Source organism: Saccopteryx bilineata, chromosome 1, assembly GCF_036850765.1.
Source record: "Saccopteryx bilineata isolate mSacBil1 chromosome 1, mSacBil1_pri_phased_curated, whole genome shotgun sequence".
In the NCBI taxonomy this organism is placed as follows: Eukaryota; Metazoa; Chordata; class Mammalia; order Chiroptera; family Emballonuridae; genus Saccopteryx; species Saccopteryx bilineata.
The window spans coordinates 209704790-209726811 of NC_089490.1; the positions used below are offsets into that span (position 1 = coordinate 209704790).

A 22022-nucleotide genomic window follows, 5' to 3' on the forward strand; every position below is an offset into this window, starting at 1 on the left:
GTGTGTCCCCAAGTCACCCCTGTTCTGGATTCGTGTTACACAGGGCTCATCAAGTCTGGGTGCCTCAACTCCTAAAGCTTGACTTCTCATGGCATTAACATCAACAGAATTCAGATTCCTCGTCTATAAAATCAATGACAACAATTCCTGTATCTCATGAATTAAGTCAGATAAATGATGTGAAAGCGTTTCTGTCAAGTCTCAGGTAAATGTTATTTGAAGATGTTGGGTTTTACACTGACTTTTTTAAGGAGATAGGAAGAAGAGAGTCCCTGTGTCGTCTGGTCTCTGCTCTCATCTCCCAGCTCACCTCCTTCTCTGCTGATCCCCATTGCCCACACTTGTCCCTACGACACAAAGCTGGTTCTGCCCCAAGACCTTTGAACCAGCTAGTTCTCCCTGGAGTCCTCCTTCCACTGTTGTCCAACTGGCTGGCTCCTTTGCATTATTTAGGTCCTTGTGGACCTTCTTAGCTAAAGTAGCAGCCTGCCTCTGCCAGGAAAAATCCCATTCCCCTCACTGATCTTCCTCAAGGCACCCACCACTATGTGTAACCACTTGTTTGTGTTTATTGTCTTTCTTCCCAACTAGTATAAGCTCCAAGAGCAAAGGGACTTTCATGTCTGATATCACTGCTTCATCCCTACAGGCACACAGTAGGCACTCAATAATATTTGCTGAGTAAATGAAGTGAATGAAGAGTGTGACACAGAGAAAAAGTCACATTAGAAACCTCTGGACAGCCTATGAAGAACCATCTAGAAATTTTCAAGCCCACTGGATCTTTTCTTAGTGCTGAGCATACACAATACAGAAGAAAGACTGCTGGTTGCTATGGAGAAGGCGTGCGCTGTGTACCACCATGGTCAACAACAGGAGTACTGGAGGTTCGCCAACTGTCAACACCTATTAGCTCCATGTAGGTGTGCAGCGTGGACAAGTTACCCAGCTTGCTGAGGCCACATCCTCACTCTGAGCAGAGACAGAGACATCCATTTCATTTGGTGGTTGGGAGGATTAAATGAAATCATCCATGAAAGCCTCATCCTAGTGCACAGTGAGGAAGCAACCAAGAGTTTGCAGCTGCAGGTGACAAATTGCAACCAACTGCCTTTTGAAAAACTTTGAAAAGTGGTGGTTCTCAACTGTGGCTGCACAGACGCCACCCCCACCCCAACCCCACCCAGAGATGACAAAATTCTGATGTCTGTTCCCACCTAGTGAGACCCTTATTTCACTTGTCTGGGGAGAAGGCAGGTCATGGAAAGTTTTAAAAGCCCCCCTGTGAACTCTAATGTGCAGCCAGAGTTGAAATCCATCACCTTAAAGACATCTACAGGGTAAGTTCTTAGAGGGTCTGCCAAAATAGGATTCTGGAATTCCAACGACTTCTCTTTGAGAGATGCCATGTCTGTTGGGACAGATGAATGGATTTTCCTCTGGGCTGTTTCTGCTCCTCCCTCCCATCTTCTCTCTCACATACCTTTTATATTACACTTTAGAGAAAAGTTCAGGAATCAAGTAGGCTCTTGTAGGTCTAAGTCATTAAAACAACTGTAAGAAACAGTCCATGTCTAATGATGTGGCATCTATTATGTTTGGGGCTGGCAGGTTATAAACTGTCAGTCAATTAACAGTTAATAGTGAACTGGAACGAGATTCAGAATTCACAAAGGTTGTGATTAGTCAAGCCGAGGGAGGATGCTGGCAGTGGATCAGAGATCGGCTCCATGGGTCTCCTGGCAGCAGCAGCGGCAGCCCCCTTCTATCTTGTACACGGGGTTTTTCAAGAGCTATGACCACATGATGTTTTCCTCCAATGGGTTTTAGTACCACTAAGATCGCTTACAAGAATGTTCCTCAGGATGACTAGGTCTCAAGTTTGTTCAAACAATTAAATAGTAAACATTTGATACTGGCAACTTTGCAAACAGCAAAATCTTGTGGTCCCCGGATGTCTATAAATGATCAATCTGAATCTTGCGAGATCTCAGAGTGTCACAGTTGAGTCAAATACTTCTGCAGTTGTGCTTATTAAGGGTGTAAATTTACGTTTCTTTTTGTGTGGTCCCAATGTGGTTGGAAATAAATTTCAAATGCCAGGTTACGGCTTTGATAAATCATCGGTGTGCACATACTACTACATTATTCATCAGTGGGAGGTAGTTAAATGCTAGGAGCTGGAGGACGATGAAGAATTATTTTCATCTACTAAGAACCTGACCCAAGGTGGCCCTGGCCGGTTGGCTCAGTGGTAGAGCGTCGGCCTGGCGTGCAGAAGTCCCGGGTTCGATTCCCAGCCAGAGCACACAGGAGAAGTGCCCATCTGCTTCTCCACCCCTCCCTCTCTCCTTCCTCTCTGTTTCTCTCTTCCCCTCCCGCAGACGAGGCTCCATTGGAGCAAAGATGGCCTGGGTGCTGGGGATGGCTCCTTGGCCTCTGCCCCAGGCGCTAGAGTGGCTCTGGTAGCAACGAACGAGCGCTGCCCCGGAGGGGCAGAGCATTGCCCCCTGGTGGGCAGAGCGTCGCCCCCTGGTGAGCGTGCCGGGTGGATCCCAGTCGGGCACATGCAGGAGTCTGTCTGACTGTCTCTCCCCGTTTCCAGCTTCAGAAAAATACAAAAAAAAAGAACCTGACCCAAGGGCTTTTGGTGAGCGTTTGATCTCAACCAACAGGAAAAACAATTCAAATTCAGTTTCTCTCTATAAAATACCCTTTTAAGGAAACACCACGTTGGTGGCAGCACTGGGAAGTCTGACAAATTGGATGGCTCTAGGCTGCTAAATTGAGCTAAGTCTCAATTTTATCATCAAACAATATTGGAATGTGGAAGATACATAAAAAATTAAAACAAACTCTTTTGTAAGAAAGAACCCAGGTTAAAATTCAGCATAAAATTTTATGTGAATTTCTGACCTATGGTGGTACAGTGGATAAAGTGTCGACCTGGAATGCTCAGGTTGCCAGTTTGAAACCCTGGGCTTGCCTGGTCAAGGCACATATGGGAGTTGATGCTTACGGCTCCTCACTAAAATAAATAAATGAATTTTATGTGAATTTAAATTGTGCAATTATAGGATACAAATTCATGAACAAAGTGTCACTTTATGGACCTAATTTAAAACAAATGAAAATCCTGTTTTACATTAATTTCTGTGGGGAAATTAGGTTTGAATTAGGCAAGTGCTGAATTATCCGAGGTTGTCCGGAAGCCGTCCCTGAAGAGCCGGCAGCTGTGGACAGCAGGTGCAGGAGGTGTCATGGGTATGTCAGAGACAACAGCAGAAGTGGTGTGAGAGGAGATTTCATGTTTTCCAATTTGGGGAATTTTTTTTGTAACGTAGCCTTACTCCTCTAATGTCCAAATGTTTCATTTCCATTCTGAAACTCTGCATGAAAACACTATAAAACTTTAATGTCTCCATTACCAGGGGAACACCACGTGGTGGTGCTGAGTCCAGGGAACCCCTGGAGAAGACCTCCTCTCTGGTCCTTTGCCCTAGCTTCTGCTTCTCCACCCAGTGGCTCCTCAGAGGGGCTTGGCTTTCCTAGTGGCAGCGACTCTCAGTTGCTATATTTTTCTTTCTTTGATTACAACTGTCAGCTGTCATCTCTCCAGCCTAGTCCCTCCTCTGTCTCATGTCCTGCTTATCTAACCAGCTAAAACTGGGTCACAGATAACTAAGGTTTTCAAATTACAAGAATTAATAAGAGCCAGGCTGAGGTAAGGCGGAGGGCCTGCTGCAGGGATGGCAGCAAGCTTCCAGGACAGGCTACCTCGCGGATCAGAAGCGGCTTTTGGGGGCTGGCAGGGCTGCGGCTTGTTCCAGCTGGACTCAGCCTGGTGTGGCTGGGATCCGACCCTCACCCTTGAGGATGCTCAAGCATTCAGTGTGCACCACACGGGTGGCTCACTGGCAGGACAGGCAGCCCAGTGTGGCAGCTGCGAGCGGCTGCTGCCTGGCTGGGGCTGGAACCCCACTCAGGGCCTGGCGACCAGCTCCAGCCAGGTGGCCCAGTGCTGCTGCCTTCCCACGCACCTTGTGCAATGACTGGACACCACACAGCATTGTGAGCACTCTGTGGAAGCATGTTTGTAAAGCGTCAAAAAATGCTAAATTAGTGTTTGTACATAAAAAAATAAAATAAGTCTAACTTAAGTTGCTACTCTTATTCAAAGACAAAACACACCTCAGTCTGCTTTGGCCAGTTTATCCAACAAACCCGACAAAATGAACATCATCCACTCCTGTGTGTACATCAACGGCATAGTGCCTGCTGTTCCCGCATGTACATCAACGGCACAGTGCCTGCTCTCAACAACATGACCTGCTGTCCTGGGAAAAGCTCCTTCTCTCTGAAAGTCTTCATTTCACTTTGATACAAGTAACACTTTTTAGAGACAACCTGAAATGTGGCTAATCTATTAATAATGACCTTAATTCATAAGAGTCCGTAAAGGGTTTATAGATATTTCTAAAGAACCTACTTTATTCATTTTCGTTCTAGCTGACATTTCACATTAGTGTATGGGGTGTTAGTCCTCAAAAAATTTAAGTATAGATTTTTTCTTTTTCTTTTCCTTTTTTTTTTTTTTTTTAGTAAGAGGAGGGGAGGCAGAGATAGACTCCTGCATGTGCCCACTGGGATCCACCCGGCAAGCCCACTAGGGGGTAATGCTCTGCCCATTTGGGGCCCTTGCTCTGTTGCACTGGAGCCATTTTTTAGTGCCTGAGGCAGAGACCATGGAGCCATCCTCAGTGCCCAGAGCCAACTCTCTCTAATTGAGCCAGGGCTGCAGGAGAAGAAGAAGAGAGAGAGAAAGAGTGAGAGAAGTGAAAGGAAAAAGGGTAGAGAAGCAGATGGGTACTTCTCCTGTGTGCCCTGACTGGGAATCGAACCTGGGACATCCACACGCCAGACTGATGCTATATCACTGAGCCAACTGGCCAGGGTCTAAGTATATATATATTAAATTAGAATAGAAATATGTGCTTGCCACAGAAAAACTGAAAATCCAGATGAGCATATGGAAATAAAAAATTATTGTTCTCACTACCCAGGCCACTACTCAATGCCAATCACAGCATTTCAGGAACATGTGTGTCTGCCTACATCTGATCATGTGGTATATACACACTTATAGTACAGGTTAAAAATTTTTTTTTTTGTATTTAAGTTTTTATTTATTTTTCTGATATAATTAACATACATTATCTTAGTTTCAGATGTCCAACATAATGACTCAATATTTGTGTATATTGCAAAATGATCAACACAGTAAGTCTAGTTAACATGTCACCATACATGGTTACAACATTCTTTTTCTGGTAATGAGAACTTAAAATTTTACTCTTCCAAAAATCTTCAACTATACAATATTATTACTGTGGTCACCATGCTGTACATTACATCCCCATGACTTGCTTTATAACTGGGTATTTGTACCTTTTGACTACCTTTATCTAATTTGCTCTTTCCACCCCAGCAACCACCAATTTGTTCTCAATATCTGTAAGTTTGTCTGTCTTTAGGATTCCACATATAATCAGGATCATAAGGTATTTACTTTTCTGTCTTATTTCACTTACATGATGCCCTCAAGGTCTTTCCATGTTGTCACAAATGGCAAGATTTCTATCTTTTCATACTAAACTATGTGTGTGTGTGTCTGTTATTTGTGCACTCATCCATGGGAGGAATTTAGCTTGTTTGCATGCCTTGGTTATCAATAATGTTGCAACGAACACAACGATGCAGATATTTCTTCCATATACAGTTTTTGTTTTCTTTGGATATATTCCCAAAAAGTCGAATTACTGAATCATGTGTAGTTCAATTTAAAATTTTTTAAAGAGTCTCTATACTGTTGCCATAAAGTCTGAACCAATTTACATTCCCACCAACAGTGCAGAAGGGTTCTTTTTCTTCACATTCTCATCAGCAATTACTTTTGGTCTTTTTGATAATTGTCATTCTAACAAGTATGAGGTGATCGTTTATTGTGCTTTTCATTTACATTCCTGATAAGTGATATTGAGCACCAGGTTAAAATTTTGATTGGCATATTTTTATGATACTCATTCATGTTAGAATTTTTTAAAATAAAGGGTAGGTGCCCTGGATGGATAGCTCGATTGGTTAGAGCATTGTCCCCATACAAAGAGATTGCTAGTTTGATCCCTAGTCAGGGCTCATAAAGGAATAGATCAATGCTTCTGTCTCTCTCTCACTCTTTCTCTCAAACCAATAAAAACTTACAGGGTGGGGCAAAAGTACATGTAGAGTTGTTTATGTGGAAAATAATATAGTAATTTATAAATAGTACTTAAAACAAGAATATATTCTTAAAACAAGAATAAACAGTGTTTTTATTTTATTTTTTTTTTACAGAGACAGAGAGAGAGTCAGAGAGAGGGGTAGATAGGGACAGACAGACAGGAACAGAGAGATGAGAAGCATAATCATTAGTTTTTCATTGCACATTGCAACACCTTAGTTGTTCATTGATTGCTTTCTCATATGTGCCTTGACCGCGGGCCTTCAGCAGACCAGATAACCCCTTGCTCGAGTCAGTGACCTTGGGTACAAGCTGGTGAGCTTTGCTCAAACCAGATAATCCCGCGCTCAAGCTGGCGACCTCAGGGTCTTGAACTTGGGTCCTCGGCATCCCAGTCCGACGCTCTATCCACTGCGCCACTGCCTGGTCAGGCAATAATCAGTGTTTTATCTACTCACAACTGTAAACCTGGTTTTGCCCACCAGTACAGAACAGTGGAAAGAAAATAAAGGTTGCCTCTGCTCGTATGCAAAGATGCTTCCCCTCCTCTAGGGCACCCAAGCCAGGGGCTTCTAATTCCCGCCTGTTCCGCTCAAGATACTATGTAAACCAGGGTCCCAGGCAGGCAAGTTACAATGGGGTGTCTGGCTGGGACCCTGGTCACTGGGCCTGTCCCAGGAGACCTGCTGGGAGGGCTCCACTGAAGGTCCACCTGGTCCCATTCCCCTCTTGGTGTCTTGAATCACAGCATGGCAGTGGTTAAACTAGAACTAGAATCGCAGCCTCTGTCTCCCAAAGCTGCATTTGTGCCACAAGTAAATAAAGATCTGTTCAGTGAAAAAAACAATCACATAGAATCTCACCACCCAGACCTAACACCATGTTCCTAAGGAAAAAAACAGGCCCTGGCCAGTTGGCTCAGTGGATAGGGCATCAGCCTGGTGTGCGGACACCAGAGTTCGATCCCCAGTCAGGGCACACAAGAGAAGAGACCATCTGCTTCTCTTCTCCTCCTTCTCTCTTTCTTCCCCTCTCACAGCCAGGGCTCAACTGGTTCTAGTGCTAGCCTCAGGCACTGAGGAGAGCTTAGCTGATTAGAGCATGGGCCCAAGACAGGGATTGCAGGGTGGATCCCGGTAGGGGCACATGCTGGAATCTATCACCCCTCCTCTCACTTAAAACAAACAAACAAACATTGCCAAAGTTTCTGTCTTACAATAAAACAGGGGCAGGAGACAAACTTTAATGTTCCTTTGGTTAAACACACTAAAAGCAGAAGGGGTGGAAATGGCACATAGGCTGATGTCAGGAGGGGCCGCTTGGGCTCCCTAAGTGCCCAGAGCACTTAGAGAGGAAGTAGAGGATGGCTGGGCTGGGCTGGCCCTGCCTGCATCCCATTGCTGTCTCCCAACGCCCAAGTCACCTGCCTAGTTCTCTGTCAACACTGTGGCTCCCAGAACCCAGGGGGGGGGGGGTCAGTCTGCCCAGTTCTGACCGTTGCCCAACCTTAAACGTGTCCAATTGAGAATCCTGCTGAGCCCCTCGCAAGCAATACAGGGATAAGTCAGAGAAGATATTCTTCAAAGGCCTATGGCTGGAAATCACCTCTAGTCTGTAATAGAGGTTTTTAAAGTTAACGATAAACGTAGTCTCAAATTATCTTTAATGTAGCCACTCTAGCCATCACTGCAAGCCTTCATTAGTGTCAATCATTTACCTGCGAGGGGATCTCCAGTACTGTCTGCAAAGCCATTTTCTTCTCCCTAGAAACCAAAAAGCAGCTGTCAGTAAAACCATTTAGTTAAATTTCCACCAAAACCTGGGGGCAGGGGTGATAGATCTTAAGAATGGTTTTTGATGGGCTGTGAACTGTGTCATACTCCAGAAGGCAAGCTCCTGGAGGGCGGGGCTTTCCTTTACCTGCCCCCTGGGCTGGGTCCTCAGGGCCAGAATGGCCCAGCCCCCACAGGCCACTCAATATGTTAAATTAATTACTGTCCCTATTTTTTTTTTTTTTTTGTATTTTTCTGAAGCTGGAAATGGGGAGAGACAGTCAGACAGACTCCCGCATGCGCCCGACCCGGATCCACCCGGCACGCCCACCAGGGGCGATGCTCTGCCCACCAGGGGGCGATGCTCTGCCCCTCCGGGGCGTCGCTCTGCTGCAACCAGAGCCACTCTAGCACCTGGGGCAGAGGCCAAGGATCCAATGGAGCCTCGGCTGCGGGAGGGGAAGAGAGAGACAGAGAGGAAGGAGGGGCGGGGGCGGGGGGGGGGGGGTGGAGAAGCAAATGGGCGCTTCTCCTATGTGCCCTGGCCGGGAATCAAACCCGGGTCCTCCGCACACCAGGCCAATGCTCTACCGCTGAGCCAACCGGCCAGGGCCTGTCCCTATTTTTTTTTCTTAAAAAATCTATCAATGCATGCAACAATGCACTATTGTTTTATTTTTCTTTCACCTTATGGATTACTTTCCTGATTTTGTTTCTTATCTGCTTCTTGGTGAGCTTGTGTGTCAGTCCAGGTTATAATTCTTTCCTTTATGTCTCATGCTTTTTAAATATGCCTTACAAAGCAGCAAAGATAAGCTGTTAAAAAAAAAAAGTTGTCTGAATCTCAAGAGGTAATTATGTCTCTGCCCTTATGACAAGGTTCTATTTTCACATCAAGGCCACGCGACAGGACATGCCCCAGGAGAGAGATACTCTGATCTCAAGTGTGTGTGTGTGTAAGGAAGTCAGCGGAAAGTCTATGCTCATTTATGTAAACTCCATCTCTGTACAACTTCAACTCCTCTCCGTAGCTAACAGTACCTCCTCCACCCACAGTGCTGCAAGATCTGAGACGTAGGTCAAAGCCTGGGTTTCCCTTCCACTGCCACATAACCTCAGGCACCTTCCATCCTAATGCTGGTCTCCATTCCTCCTTGTGTATCAAGGGGGAGTGACAGATGAGAGACTGTCTCTAGTGCTCTGTGCTCTCCGATCTCAGTGACTTTTACCCTTAAAGACGTGATGACTCCTTGGTGTCAAACATTTTAAGCTGTCTTTTGCTATTAATCTCCTAAAAAGCCTTTTTCTTCGCTCCAAGCTCCTAAGTCCCTGTGTCTCAGCAGTGTGCACACACTTGTCTCATTAGGAGTCTAATTTTTTTTCCACATTCCTACATCTCACCAGCTGCATTTTTCCCCTCAGTAAGCTAAATATTGCTTCTGTTTGAGTTTTTGCCATTCTTTCCCAGAACAAAAAGCTAGCTGCTCCCCCATACCTATTATAGTTTGCAAGAGTGACAGAAGCCTCTGAAAGAACAAAAACTTTCTACTTGTATGAGGTGAAACCCAGAAGCCCAGGATGCTGGGCTCTACTTGTCCCACTGAACAGGTGTGTGGGGCCTTGTGCCCGTGGTGCAGCCCAGCAGGGGCGGCAGGTAAGCACTGTGACCACAGTCACGCTCTGCTCCCTGAACTGGACATGGAGGAACTGAAACAGCATCTTACAGTGGCCTGAAGACACCAATATCCAACTCAACAGAGTCTGTGGTACGACAGAGGTCCCTGCTAACACATGAACTCCCCTTTAAGACTACGCAACACGGTACACTTGACTTCACTTTGCACAACCTGGAGAAAATTTTTAACAGAGTCACAGTCTGGCCGAAATCAACCCCGTGATGTAGACAAGGGACATGCCTCAGAATTACTTGTGAAGGCTGATGAAGACAGGACTCAGGGTCATGTCTACAATCTTCATTCCTGCTCTGATTATTATGCCACTGTTGAGGTTAGTTTTCTAAGAGTGAAATCAGAAAAGACTTATTTTTATGTTTTCAGGTCTTGCTGCTTTTAGTCAACACTGTGTACTGAGCAACTTACTCCCTGCTGGGACCTACACACAAAGCAAAAAACGCCCTGAGCCTAACCTCAGGGTGCCCTCCGCCCTGCTGGAGACACAGAGAAGCACACAATTAACTAAATTACAGGCAGAAGATGGTGAGCTACGGTAGGAAGGGATAGCTAGTCAGAGAGGAGAGAGGTTGCTTCCAAACACACACACCCCAAAGGCGGCTTCTTCGAATCACAGACATTTGAGATGAGCCCTGCTGAGGATCTGAATGGGACATGGGGGTAAGGAACATTTAGCCAGAGGCCCACCTGAACCGGCAGAAGCCTGGGGCCCTGCAGGGCATTTCGTGGCAAGCACAGTCAGTGAGAGCAGTCACAGAGGGGGATGAGACAGCAGAAGTGGACTGAGGCTGGACAGAGGAGCTGGGCTCCAAGTCACAGCCAGCCAGGTGCCCATCGCTAAAGCACTGGCCAGAAGCTGCGCATCCTCAGAGCGCTGGACCAGAGGGGAGACTCTGCCTGGCTGTGGGGGAGTGGGAGGGGTGATTTATGGGTGGTCAGGGATAGCATGGAGGCCTGGTGATGGAGGTGCAAAGGAAATCAGGACTGACTCACAGGCAAGGGCAGATGAAACCCTAAACCACTGTCCTGGGAGAAGGGTCGAAGCTTGGGCCACCCCAGAGGTACAGCCAGTGGGGGGCCGGGAAAGAGGTGAGGTGAAGGGCAGGTTCTGAAGAGGTGAGAGATAATATATCACACCTATCAGAGTTGAATTCATGGTGGCTGGTGGGGGAGGGCATGGCAGGAGCCTGTGGAAACGACTGGGGAAGCAGAGACAGGTGGTGGAGAGCCAGATGTGAGGTCATTGCCTTAAGGACCAGATACCGACATTAGGTGGCAGAGAAGGGAGGAGACTGGAGAGCAGACAGAGGAGGTCACAGCAAGAGGTGACAGTGTTAAAAGCTGCAGGAAGATCAGAGGCTCTGAGGGCCACGTGGACAAGGCTCAGTGAGATGAGGGGTGATTTCCGAAAGTAGTTCTGGCTGCTTCCCCAGGTGGGCAATGGGGGCAGGAGGTGGCCAAGCACACATGCGCCTGTCTGCCTCCCTGCGAGCTCCAGGCCCTTCTCTCTGCTGAACTTACTCGTATCTTTGAAGCCTCTGGGAACCACCTCCAAGTCCCAGTCTGGGTCGTGTGCCCTAGGTGTTCCCATGGCATCCTTCACATGCCACCCATAGGTGCTGGTTCTGCTGAGCCTGAAGTTTAAAGTGTCTCTTCTGCTCTGGACTTTAGATTACAAGGCAAAGGATCTTGTCCTTGCTGTACTGTGGTGATTCACACCGCTGAGACAGGTAACACCTCATACCCACAAAGGGAGAGTAGGTGGGAGGTGGGGAGGGAAAAGACAAATCAAGCACTGGAGAGGTACCACAGTTCTCCCTTCCTCCCTTCCTCCTTCTCTGCACCCTGCTCTCTGGCCTCAGCCCCTCAGTCACCAGCTGTGTGATCTCCATCCTCACTCTATCCTCTGGTCTCACCTATATCCTATCCATTTAGTCACGGTCAAGCTCATTAGTGATATGTTTAAAAATACCCTAGATTTGTCTGCTGGCTATGGGCCCCTGGCCAGTCCTTAGGTCTGGGTGACCTCCACTTCATCAGCCTTGCTTCTAAGCATCTATGAGCTTACGTATCTGATCTCAGCTGGGGCCCAGCTATGCCTTAGTTTTCCGGGAGATGACAGTTTCTGGGCAAAGTGGGGTCTGTGTGGCAAAAGAGAAAGGTCTAAGAAAAAAAAAATGGAAACGGCTCAAATGTCATTGACAGATGAATGGGTTAACAAAATGTGGAATACTATTCAGTCTGAAAAAGGAAAGAAATTGTGCCTGATTGGTGGTGGTACAGTGGATAGAACATTGATCTGGGATGCTGAGGTCCCAGGTTCAAAACCTTGAGGTTGCTGGCTTGAGCGTGGGCTCATCTGGATTGAGCGCAGGATCATTGACATTATCCCAAGGTCACTGGCTGGAGCAAGGGGTTATTGGCTTGACTGGAGTACCCCCCCCCCCCCATGAAGGCACATATAAGAAGCAATCAGCCCTGGTTGGTTGGCTCAGTGGTAGAGTGTTGGCCTGGCATGTGGGAGTCCCGGGTTTGATTCCCGGCCAGGGCACACAGGAGAAGCGCCCATCTGCTTCTCCACCCCACCCCCTCTCCTTCCTCTCTGTCTCTCTCTTCCCCTCCCGCAGCCAAGGCTCCATTGGAGCAAAGACGGCCTGGGCACTGAGGATGGCTCTGTGGCCTCTGCCTCAGGCGCTAGGATGGCTCTGGATGCAACAGAGCGACGCCCCAGAGGGGCAGAGCATCGCCCCCTGGTGGGCATGCCGGGTGGATCCCGGTCGGGAGCATGCGGGAGTCTGTCTGATTGCTTCCCCGTTTCTCTCTCGCTCTTGAAAAAAAAATTGTGACAAAGGTATGATGGACGAACCTTGAGGACATTGTGCTGAGTGAAATAAGCTAGAACAAAAGGACAACTATTACATGGTCCCATTTATGTGAGGCACCTAGAAGAGTCAAATTTGAACAGACAGAAAGCAAAACAGTGATTACCAGGAGCTTGGGAAGGCGAGTTAAAATTTAATGGGTACAGAGTTCCAGTTTGCGATGATTAGAAAGTTCTGGAGAAGAACGGTGGTGACAGCTGCACAAAAAGGTAAATGAATGTACCTAATGCCACCGAGCTGTGCACTTAGAAATGATCAGGATGGTAAATATATGTTATATGTATTTCATCACAATAAAAAATATTTTAATCTCCTCAGTAAATGTGAGGGTATCTCAAAGTGAAATACTAATATATATATATTAGTCTATATATATATATATATTTTTTTTTTTAGCGAAAGAGACACACACAGAGAGACAGAGAGAGACAGAGAGAGACAGAAAGGGAGAGAAATGAGAAGCAACAACTCATAGATGTGGCACTTTAGTTGTTCCTTGACTGCTTTCTCATATGTGCCTTGACCGGGGGGAAGGGAGGCTCCAGCTGAGGCAGTGACCACTTGTTCAAGCCATTGACCTTGGGCTCCAGCCAGCAACCTTGGGGCTCAAGCCAGTAATCATGGGATTATGTCTATAATCCCACATTCAAGCCAGTGACCCTGCGCTCAAGCTGATAAGCCTGTGCTCAAGCCAGCAACCTCAGGCTTGAACCTGGGGCCTCAATGTTTCAAATCAACACTTTATCCACTGTGCCACCACAGGTCAAGCAAATACTAATGTTTTATATACTCAAGTAGGCTAAAGACAATCCCATTTGGTAAAATGCCCCCATTGCAAACATGAGGGAATTACCTGATGGGTGGGAAAAGTGTTAACTGTTGCCCGAAATTCTTTGAGCAGAAAGTTGGCTAGGTTACACTAATTCTGCACTTTGGTTAGGTCATCAACTGTAGTCTGTCAGGGAACTGAGTGCTGGAGACCACTCTGGATATGACACCTGGTGACTTCCAGGTGGGGGGACACTCTCCACTCAGAGTGAACCAGGATACATGTGGGAATAAACTGAGGGCTGACAGGTCGGTGGGGGCAGGAACCAACACCGAGGGCCAGCGTGCTGTGAAACACACTCTTCTGCCAAGTGCGATCATTAAATCTCTGCTTAGCTAACCAACACAGGGTTCCAACTTCATCATCTCATAAATTAAAAGGAGGCAGGCCCTGGCTGTGTGGCTCAGTGGATAGGCAATGCCCCTGCGTGCCAAGGTCACAGTTTCAATCCATATGAGAAGCAACCAATGAGTGCACAACTCAGTGGAACAAGTGGACACTTCTCTCTCCAATCAGTGAAATAATTTTTAAAAAGATGAAAAAAAAAGAGGGTAGTTGAGTGGGAGAGCACGCAACAAGCTGGTTATCCTGATTATGGCCCAACTCTGCTTGGAAACCACCAGGAAGACCAAAATGAATTACCCCAGCTCATCTGGCAGCAGCAACTGAAACTGTAGGCAAAGAACCTGAGAAAGGTGTCCTGTGAATGACCTCATACTTGAGGGACCAGGAGGACCAGGTCAGTCAAACCAGAACTAGCATTTCTAGGAGAACAGCCAGAGCTAAAGCTTGACCTCTCTGCTAAGAAAATATTTCAGTAAAGGGCTTAGCTGTGCAACAGTAACAAGGCCCAGAGAGCACAAACTGATCTGTTCTGGCATCGATGTCCCAAGCTCTCTGCTAGCACACGGCAGTGATACTCTGCAGCTCTCGGGGGTAGGAACCCCCAGGCAGCCCTGGAATACCAGGGTAGCTGCCTAACTCTCCTGGACCATTTACTGGCTGCTATCCTGGACAATGCGTATACTGTTGGGTCTGTCTAAAGCAATTTGTACTTAGTTCTTTCTCTGCAAATTAATTACTATTATTGTAATAACTGCTTGCACTTACTTTTATTTTATTAAAAAATTTTTTATTGATTGATTTCAGAGAGAGAGAGGAATAGATAGAGAGAGGGACAGAAACATTGATCTGCTTCTGTATGTGCCCTGACCAGGGATCAAACCAGCAACCTTGGCATGTTGGGACAACACTCCAACCAACGGAACTATCCGGCCAGGGCCACACTTTTACTTTTAATTGAAATTTAATATACACAGAGAAAACTAGTTATGTCTATTTATTTAAAAGTATATTCCAGAAACTGGTTTTTAGAAATGAATTTAATTTAGGATACATTTATCAAGCACCTACTCAGTGTCAGGGACCATTTTACGCCTGGACTCTGGGGACAAAGGAGACAGATCTGGGCTGCCCCCTGGTTACAATCCACCAATGGAACAAAGGCGTGCATAGATACTGATACCACAAGGAATAACATGTTAAAAAGGCACAAACAGATGACAAGGGAGCACAAAAGTGGGCCAGGATTGGGATAAAAGGATGGCGTGAAAAAACAAATCTGAATGAATTGCTATGGTGCTTTGCTAGGATGAGAGCAAACCTGCAGATTTGTGTACTTTTAGTTCTTTCTTCTCTTCAATGAGTTTTCTATCCAATTACAAGGAAGCCCTGCCACTCCTGGGGTGAAGCAGGGGCTGGAGGCGCCAGCCATGCAGTTCCAGCTCAAGGGCCACGCTCAGGTGTAATTTCACACCTCTGCTCTGCTTCCAGACATGAAAGCGGGTGGTTTCCCTTTGTGTATGAAGGACCATTGCTTATTTTTACAGGAGATTATGGTGTGCATGTGCAACAGCAGGCGGCCCATGGGGACGTGGGTGTGACAGAGAGGCAGGAGCCTGCCTGCTTTTCCTTCTTTTGTGACTCAAGGACAGACGTAGCAGACAGCGCTGCGGGCACCCAGACCCGCTGAAGGAGCAATGGGGAAGTGTGGTCGGGAACTCATGGTCTCAGTGCAGAGTCTGCCTGTGGTGCGTAACATATGTGAGCCACATGAAGACACTTGGTTTCAGGGGCCAGGACAAGGAAAGCGTGTTGACTTTAAATGTCATCTAAGTGTTTGCTTCATTTACTCCTCTATTTTTTTTTCTAATTTGAAAAATTCCCAAAAACATGCTGTTTAAAATCATATTTTTTTAGACTTTATTTATTTTAGAGAGAAGAGAGAGAGAGAGAGAGTGAGAGAGAGAGAGAGAAGGGGGAGGAACAGGAAGTGTCAACTTCTACATGTGCCTTGACCAGGCAAGCCCAGGGTTTCAAAACAGCAACCTCAGCGTTCCAGGTTGACACTCTATCCCAGGGGTCCCCAAACTTTTTACACAGGGGGTCAGTTCACTGTCCCTCAGACTGTTGGAGGGTCGGACTATAAGAAAAACTATGAACAAATCCCTATGCACACTGCACATACCTTATTTTAAAGTAAAAAAACAAAATGGGAACAAATACAATATTTAAAATAAAAGAACAAGTAAATTTAAATCAACAAACTGACCAGCATTTCAATGGGAACTATGGGCCTGCTTTTGGCTAATGAGAAGGTCAATGTCCGGTTCCATATTTGTCACTGCTAGCTGTAACAAGTGATTATGACGCGCTTCCAGAGCCGTGACGCGTGTGTTCCGCATCACCCGAAGTAGTATTCTACGTGAGTGACCCCACGCTTTGGTATTCACTGACCACCAATGAAAGAGGTGCCCCTTCCCGAAGTGCAGTGGGGGCTGGATAAATGGCCTCAGGGGGTCGCATGCGGCCCGCAGGCCATAGTTCGGGGAACCCTGCTCTATCCACTGTGCCACCACAGGTCAGGCCTCATATTGTTTCTTAAAAAGCAACAAGAAATGTGAAAATCTTTTTCCCTCTGTCTCTGGCCCCATCTCCCTCCCAGAGGTTCCTGGCTACAATCCGGGACACATCCTTCCTGCTTCCTCAGTTATGGGAACCCACATGGAGAGATTATTTAATCCAAAATGGCATTAGTATACAACTTGCTTTATTTGTTTAATAACATAGTGGTAATACACTGCTTTCTTAATGTAAGGTCAGTGGTTACTCCTCCCTTTAATGGTTTCATATAGTATTACATACAGCCTGTCACATATATTCACCCACTTCCTGCTAGGCTTGTGAGTGACCTTCTATGGGTCAAATACATTTTGCTATGGCTTCTATAGGGTCCAGTCCTTAAGTGGGACTGCTGGATCCATGAGTAACAGAGGCTGTCCAGTAATTTTTGGAAAGTTGTATCCATTTACACTCTGAATTGTATGTGAGGTGGCTGCATCCTGACCCCACTTTAACCAGAACTTTTAATGAAATGCGAAGGCATTACAGTCAATGGAGCAATCAATGAGGCTGGAAAAGAATCTACGTGTAATTGCAATGCATAATGAGAACAGAAGCCATAACATCACACCCTTAGTGCTGACAAAACAAGGGACTATACAATTTAATAAGTAATAAACAAACCCCCTTTATGCTGTTCTCAGGGAAACAGCCACTAAGTGATGGAAAGCAGGTGTTTTGCCCTTTGGCCTGTACATGTTTTACCACAAATACTTCATTTTGACTTCATCTGAAAGTAGGAAGAAGTCAAAGACATTAATAGACTACATTAATAGACTACATCAAATCAGAGTACTTGATTCTTCTTTTAAAATTTCATTTCTGGGACGTTCATTATAAAAAAGCACTAAAGGCTTGAAATGATGACTGTGGCTGGGTAGCATGAATTTGTGGAGGGGACAGCCATTTATTTTGTTACTTTTTCTAACAATCAAAAACAGAGACTGGACCCTGGCTGTTTGGCTCAGTTATAGAGCTTCAGCCCAGCGTGTAGATATCCCAGGTTCGATTCCTGGTTGGGGTTCACAGGAGAAGTGACCATCTGCTTCTCCATCACTCACCCTTCCTCTATTCTCTTTCAATTTCTCTTTTTCTTTCTCTTTCTCTCTCTCTCTCTTCCCCTCCCACAGCCATGGCTTGACTGGTTCAAGTGTATCACCCTGGGCGCTGAGGATGGCTCTGTGGAGCCTTTACCTCAGGCTCTAAAAATAGTTTGGTTGCGACTGTGGCCCCAGGTGGGCAGCGCATTGGCTCTAGACAGGGGTTGCCAGGTAGATCCAGTTGAGGCACATGCAGGAGTCTGTCTCTTTATCTCCCCTCCTCTCACTTGGAAAAAGAAGAAAAACAAACAAACAAATAAACAAAAAAACAAAGACTGCAAGTGGTCCTGGTTAGGGCTTCGCAAGGCAGGCTTCACCCAAAATCAGCAGAGCTCCCTCACAATGCCTGCCAGGGGTGAGGGAAAGGATAAGGCTAGGTCATAAGGGGGATTTGAGAGTCTGGGGTGGGGTCTAACCCAGGGATGAGGCGCTATGAGAAGGCACATAATGTGAGCAGTCGGGGCGTGTCTGGCTCGGGGGACATGTCCACCCATCCATGCCACTCATCAAATGCCCACCCAGCATTCGAGTCCAAGCTAAATGCTGCAACAGAGTCAACACCAAATCCCAGCAAGCTCTTATGAGGCAAACTGTGTTCCCCTCATGACCTCAGATGTCAGAGTCCTAATCTCAGAAGTTTAGAATGTGACGTTATTTGGAAATAAGGTCTTTACAGGGATTATCAAATTAAACTGAGGTCACCACATGGGTCCTAATCTGACATGACTGGTGTCCTTACAGTAAGGGGAGACAGATACACACACAGGGAGATGCCCTGTGAGGACAGATAGGAATCAGGGTGGTGCTTCTATCAGCCAAGGGACCCCAGACTGCCAGCCAGCCGGGGTGCTGCCATCCTGGGAAATTAACGTGCATCTCGCATGTTCAATGCTCCTGGAAAGGAAAGGAGCCTCTCTGGGCCTCTTTCTATATCTGTTACAAGAGAAATGAACTAAACAATACAGCCATGAAAGTCTGCACAGTTTCTGTATCCACAGTGCACATCAGGTGATGATAAAACGTAAAGCAGCCCACACTCTAGTTCAGAAATACATGACTTCGGGTTTCCCAGTGTGCACACCTTGGATCACTAGGCCTAAGAGACATAGAATGGGTTTGGGTGTCAAAAGCTCCTCCCTCCCACACTCTTCCCCAGCAGCAGGCTGGCCCCGTGCCTGCTCTGACCATGGTGATCTGGCTGCAGGGTCAGGCCCACCCAATTCTACTGCAGCCAACCGGGCCACACCTGGTGGCAGGCAGCAGCTGCAGGCACGGGGGCAATGAAGCGTAGGTGTTGTGGGCATAGCTGGATGCTCCCACCCTGAGAATGAACGGTCCAGCCCCACCGTCCTCACTCTGGCTGCATAGAGCTGTCCTGGGACATGGAAGAACCATGTGCGTAAAGCCCACCCCAACCTCTTCTGCTCAAATCTCTGGGGGGCGGGAGCTAGCATCCAGAACCATTGGTCTAAGCAAACCACAGGTGGGCGGTAATAACTTTTAGTAAGAACATTTAAATAGGTTATCTGTGGGCCACAAATAGGCGCTCTCTATGTTTTTCAAATCTGTCCTTGAGACTCTCATTACTGCCTATAGTGCTGGATCACAGAGCAGCCACCTTCTAGCACCTTCTATGTGCCAGGTTCCTGGATTATTCCTAAATGACCAAGGGAGCAGGATGGCGATGGGACAGGTGGACAAGACTGATCTCAATAGCTTCACTTGCAGATTTGTGATAACATTAATGACAGTTATTCCTATGCCAACTTTGCTGCGGATGGATGAATTTAACCTATGACCACACACTTTATCCCTCCCATTCACTGATTTTATTTGTGTGTGTGTGTGGGGGGGGCACCACACCCCATTTGCGAAGGTACTGCCTTTCTCTTGCTGCTCTGGAAGCTCATCCCCTACAGCCCAGTCCTGCTCACCTCCCTGTGTCCACTCGCCCCTCTACAGGATGGGAGCACAGCAGTCTCTTTAAGGCCTGTCACAGTGCCCCCCCAGTAACAGGACTGACCCACTGTAGGAGAGTCCCATACTGTGCCTGGGTGAGCCCCGCAGTTGAGTGTGTCCCCATTTCTGGCCTTGTGGGTTTCTGGAGGGAAGAACTTAGCCTGTGGGTCCTCTGCAAACCACACTGCTGACCACAGCCTGTGGGGAGGAAGAGGCAAGGCTGCTGGCCTGAGCGAGACCAGCTCCTGACTCCTGCGGACTCTCCACACCAATGACCTTTACTGCTTTCCTTCACACTTTCCAAAAAGCCCAGGGTATGCCCTTGTGCCAGGAGGCAGATGGAGACCCCACCCACCTACCCCTGCACTGTCACCATTAGAGACTCTGTATCGCACAGGTGTGTTCAGGGTTCATCTGCTTACTCCTCACACACCCATCAAGCATCCATGATGTGATCCATGACATTTTAAGAGTTTACAGATTAACTCACTTTCCCCCTCCCTCCCACTGCCCTGATAGGCTGTTTTCCTGTTTGTGACAGTGGCCCCACCAGACACCTGGTTTCTGGTTCTGAAGCAGGACCTCCACCCTCTACTCCTTTCCAGTCCCAGGTCCTGTCAGACCAAACCCTTCTCATCTCTCCTTCAAAATGTTATCACCACTGTTTGGTTCTTGTTTTGTTCTAATTTCAAAGAATGTTGGGGTTGAACTGCATCCCATCACCTTAGAGGGTGACTGTGATGGAGGTGAAATATGGTCACAAAAGAGAGCCCTGAATCAATATGACTGGTGTCCTGAAGAAAAGGGGACATCCAGATGCAGAGACAGGCATGCACAGAGGGAAGGGGACATGAGGAGGCTCGAAGAAGATGTGCCCATGGCCCAGCAGGGAGGCTGGGACAGGAGGAGCCAACCTGCTGACAGCTAGGTCTCAGGCTTCCAGGCCCCAGAACCAGGACACGTGCATGCCTACAGCTTAGGCCCTGGTGACCCAATGCAAGTGTCTGAACTGCACTTGCTGCTGTTCATTCTCCCACTGGCACCTGTATCCAGACCTCAGGGTTATATTCCTGGGCGATCCAACAGCCACTGGACATCTCTCCATCTTAGGCTTTCTTCCTACCCACTCCATGGACAAGCCACCACTACAACGTTTCTAGAACTCTGTTTTTACCACATTTTCCCATGGGAAGACTTCTTCAGGAACTTCCCAGGGCCCGGGGATCAAGCCCACGTCTCTCAGGGCCTGGGGCTCCCACAAGAACCCACACCTCAAAGGTTCAGAAGAAGCATTGGACGAAGGGGTTGACAGGACCCAGGGGTGAAACAAACAAGTCTCCATTCACAGAAGTTGGCCTACCCAAAAAAGGAGCTCAGTCCTTCCTGTGCATGTGCTGAAAGGTCCTTGCAATCGGAGGGGCATCGAGCTGCTTTGCAGAGCACTGACACACACTCCTGCAAGCTCACATGGTGAAGACTGTAACTGCTGCACTGACCGTGGGCTCTGGGCACTTGCCACAACAGCCATGCACCTGAGCAAGGGGTGCTAGTACATTCTGGCCCTCAGCTATCAGATGGATGTATGGATGCATGGATGAGTGCATGGATGGATGGATGCATGCATGCATGGATGGATGGATGATGGATGGATGGATGCTTGGATGGATGGATGGATGCATGCATGCATGGATAGATGGGTGGATGGATGGATGGATGGATGGACGGATGGATTGATGGACGGATGGATGGATGCAGGGATGGATAGATGCATGGATGGATGGATGAATGGATGCATGGATGCATGGATGGACGGATGAATGGATGGAGGGATGGATGAATGCATGGATGTATGAATGCGTGGATGCATGGATGCGTGAATGTGTGAATGCGTGGATGGGTGGATGGGTGGATGGGTGGATGCGTGGATGGGTGGATGCGTGGATGGGTGGATGCGTGAATGAGTGGATGCGTGGATGGGTGGATGGGTGGGTGGGTGGATGGGTGGATGTTCTTCCCCTCTCTTCTTGTAATCACTTCCAGTTTATTGAACGCCATCATTCCACCAACCTGTTCCTGACAGCCTGCAGCCTCCCTGCTGGAAAAACAGAACAAACTCTTCATCCCTAATATCTTTCCTAGGCTTTCTCCTTTCCTGCCCCATCCAAATGTCATCCTTCAAGGCACAGCTCAAATTGGACATCAGCTTAATTCAACTTCCTGCCTTTACAGCTAAAATTACTGTGTATATCTTTATTAATTCAGCCTTCTTTTAGTCTTGCCTCTGAAAAAAAGAGCGAAGCCTCTTATTTCTAAAATGCCAGCTCATCTCTCTGTGCCTTTGATAACTTTATCTAACATCTATGTGCATAGTCTTATCTCCTCATCCTGATTACAAGTCCATTACGGAAATCAATCTGTGGTGTGCCCACAAAACATTGCTAAGTGTGTTATCAATAAACATTTGCTAAGAAAATGAATCCTCTCTATGGTCGACGGGGAAAACAAATATACAAATTATTCTGTTTCTCTCTCTTCTTCCTCTTGGTTT

General features: G+C 47.1%; 1 protein-coding gene across 1 annotated transcript in view; it reads right to left on the minus strand.

The window, feature by feature from the left end:
- Window positions 1-22022, minus strand: part of EDARADD (EDAR associated via death domain) — a 64052-nt gene that overhangs the window by 10597 nt on the left and 31433 nt on the right. The window contains exon 5 of the mRNA XM_066234782.1: window positions 7998-8043. Coding sequence (XP_066090879.1) covers window positions 7998-8043 — 46 coding nt within the window. The remainder of the gene's footprint in view (window positions 1-7997; window positions 8044-22022) is intronic.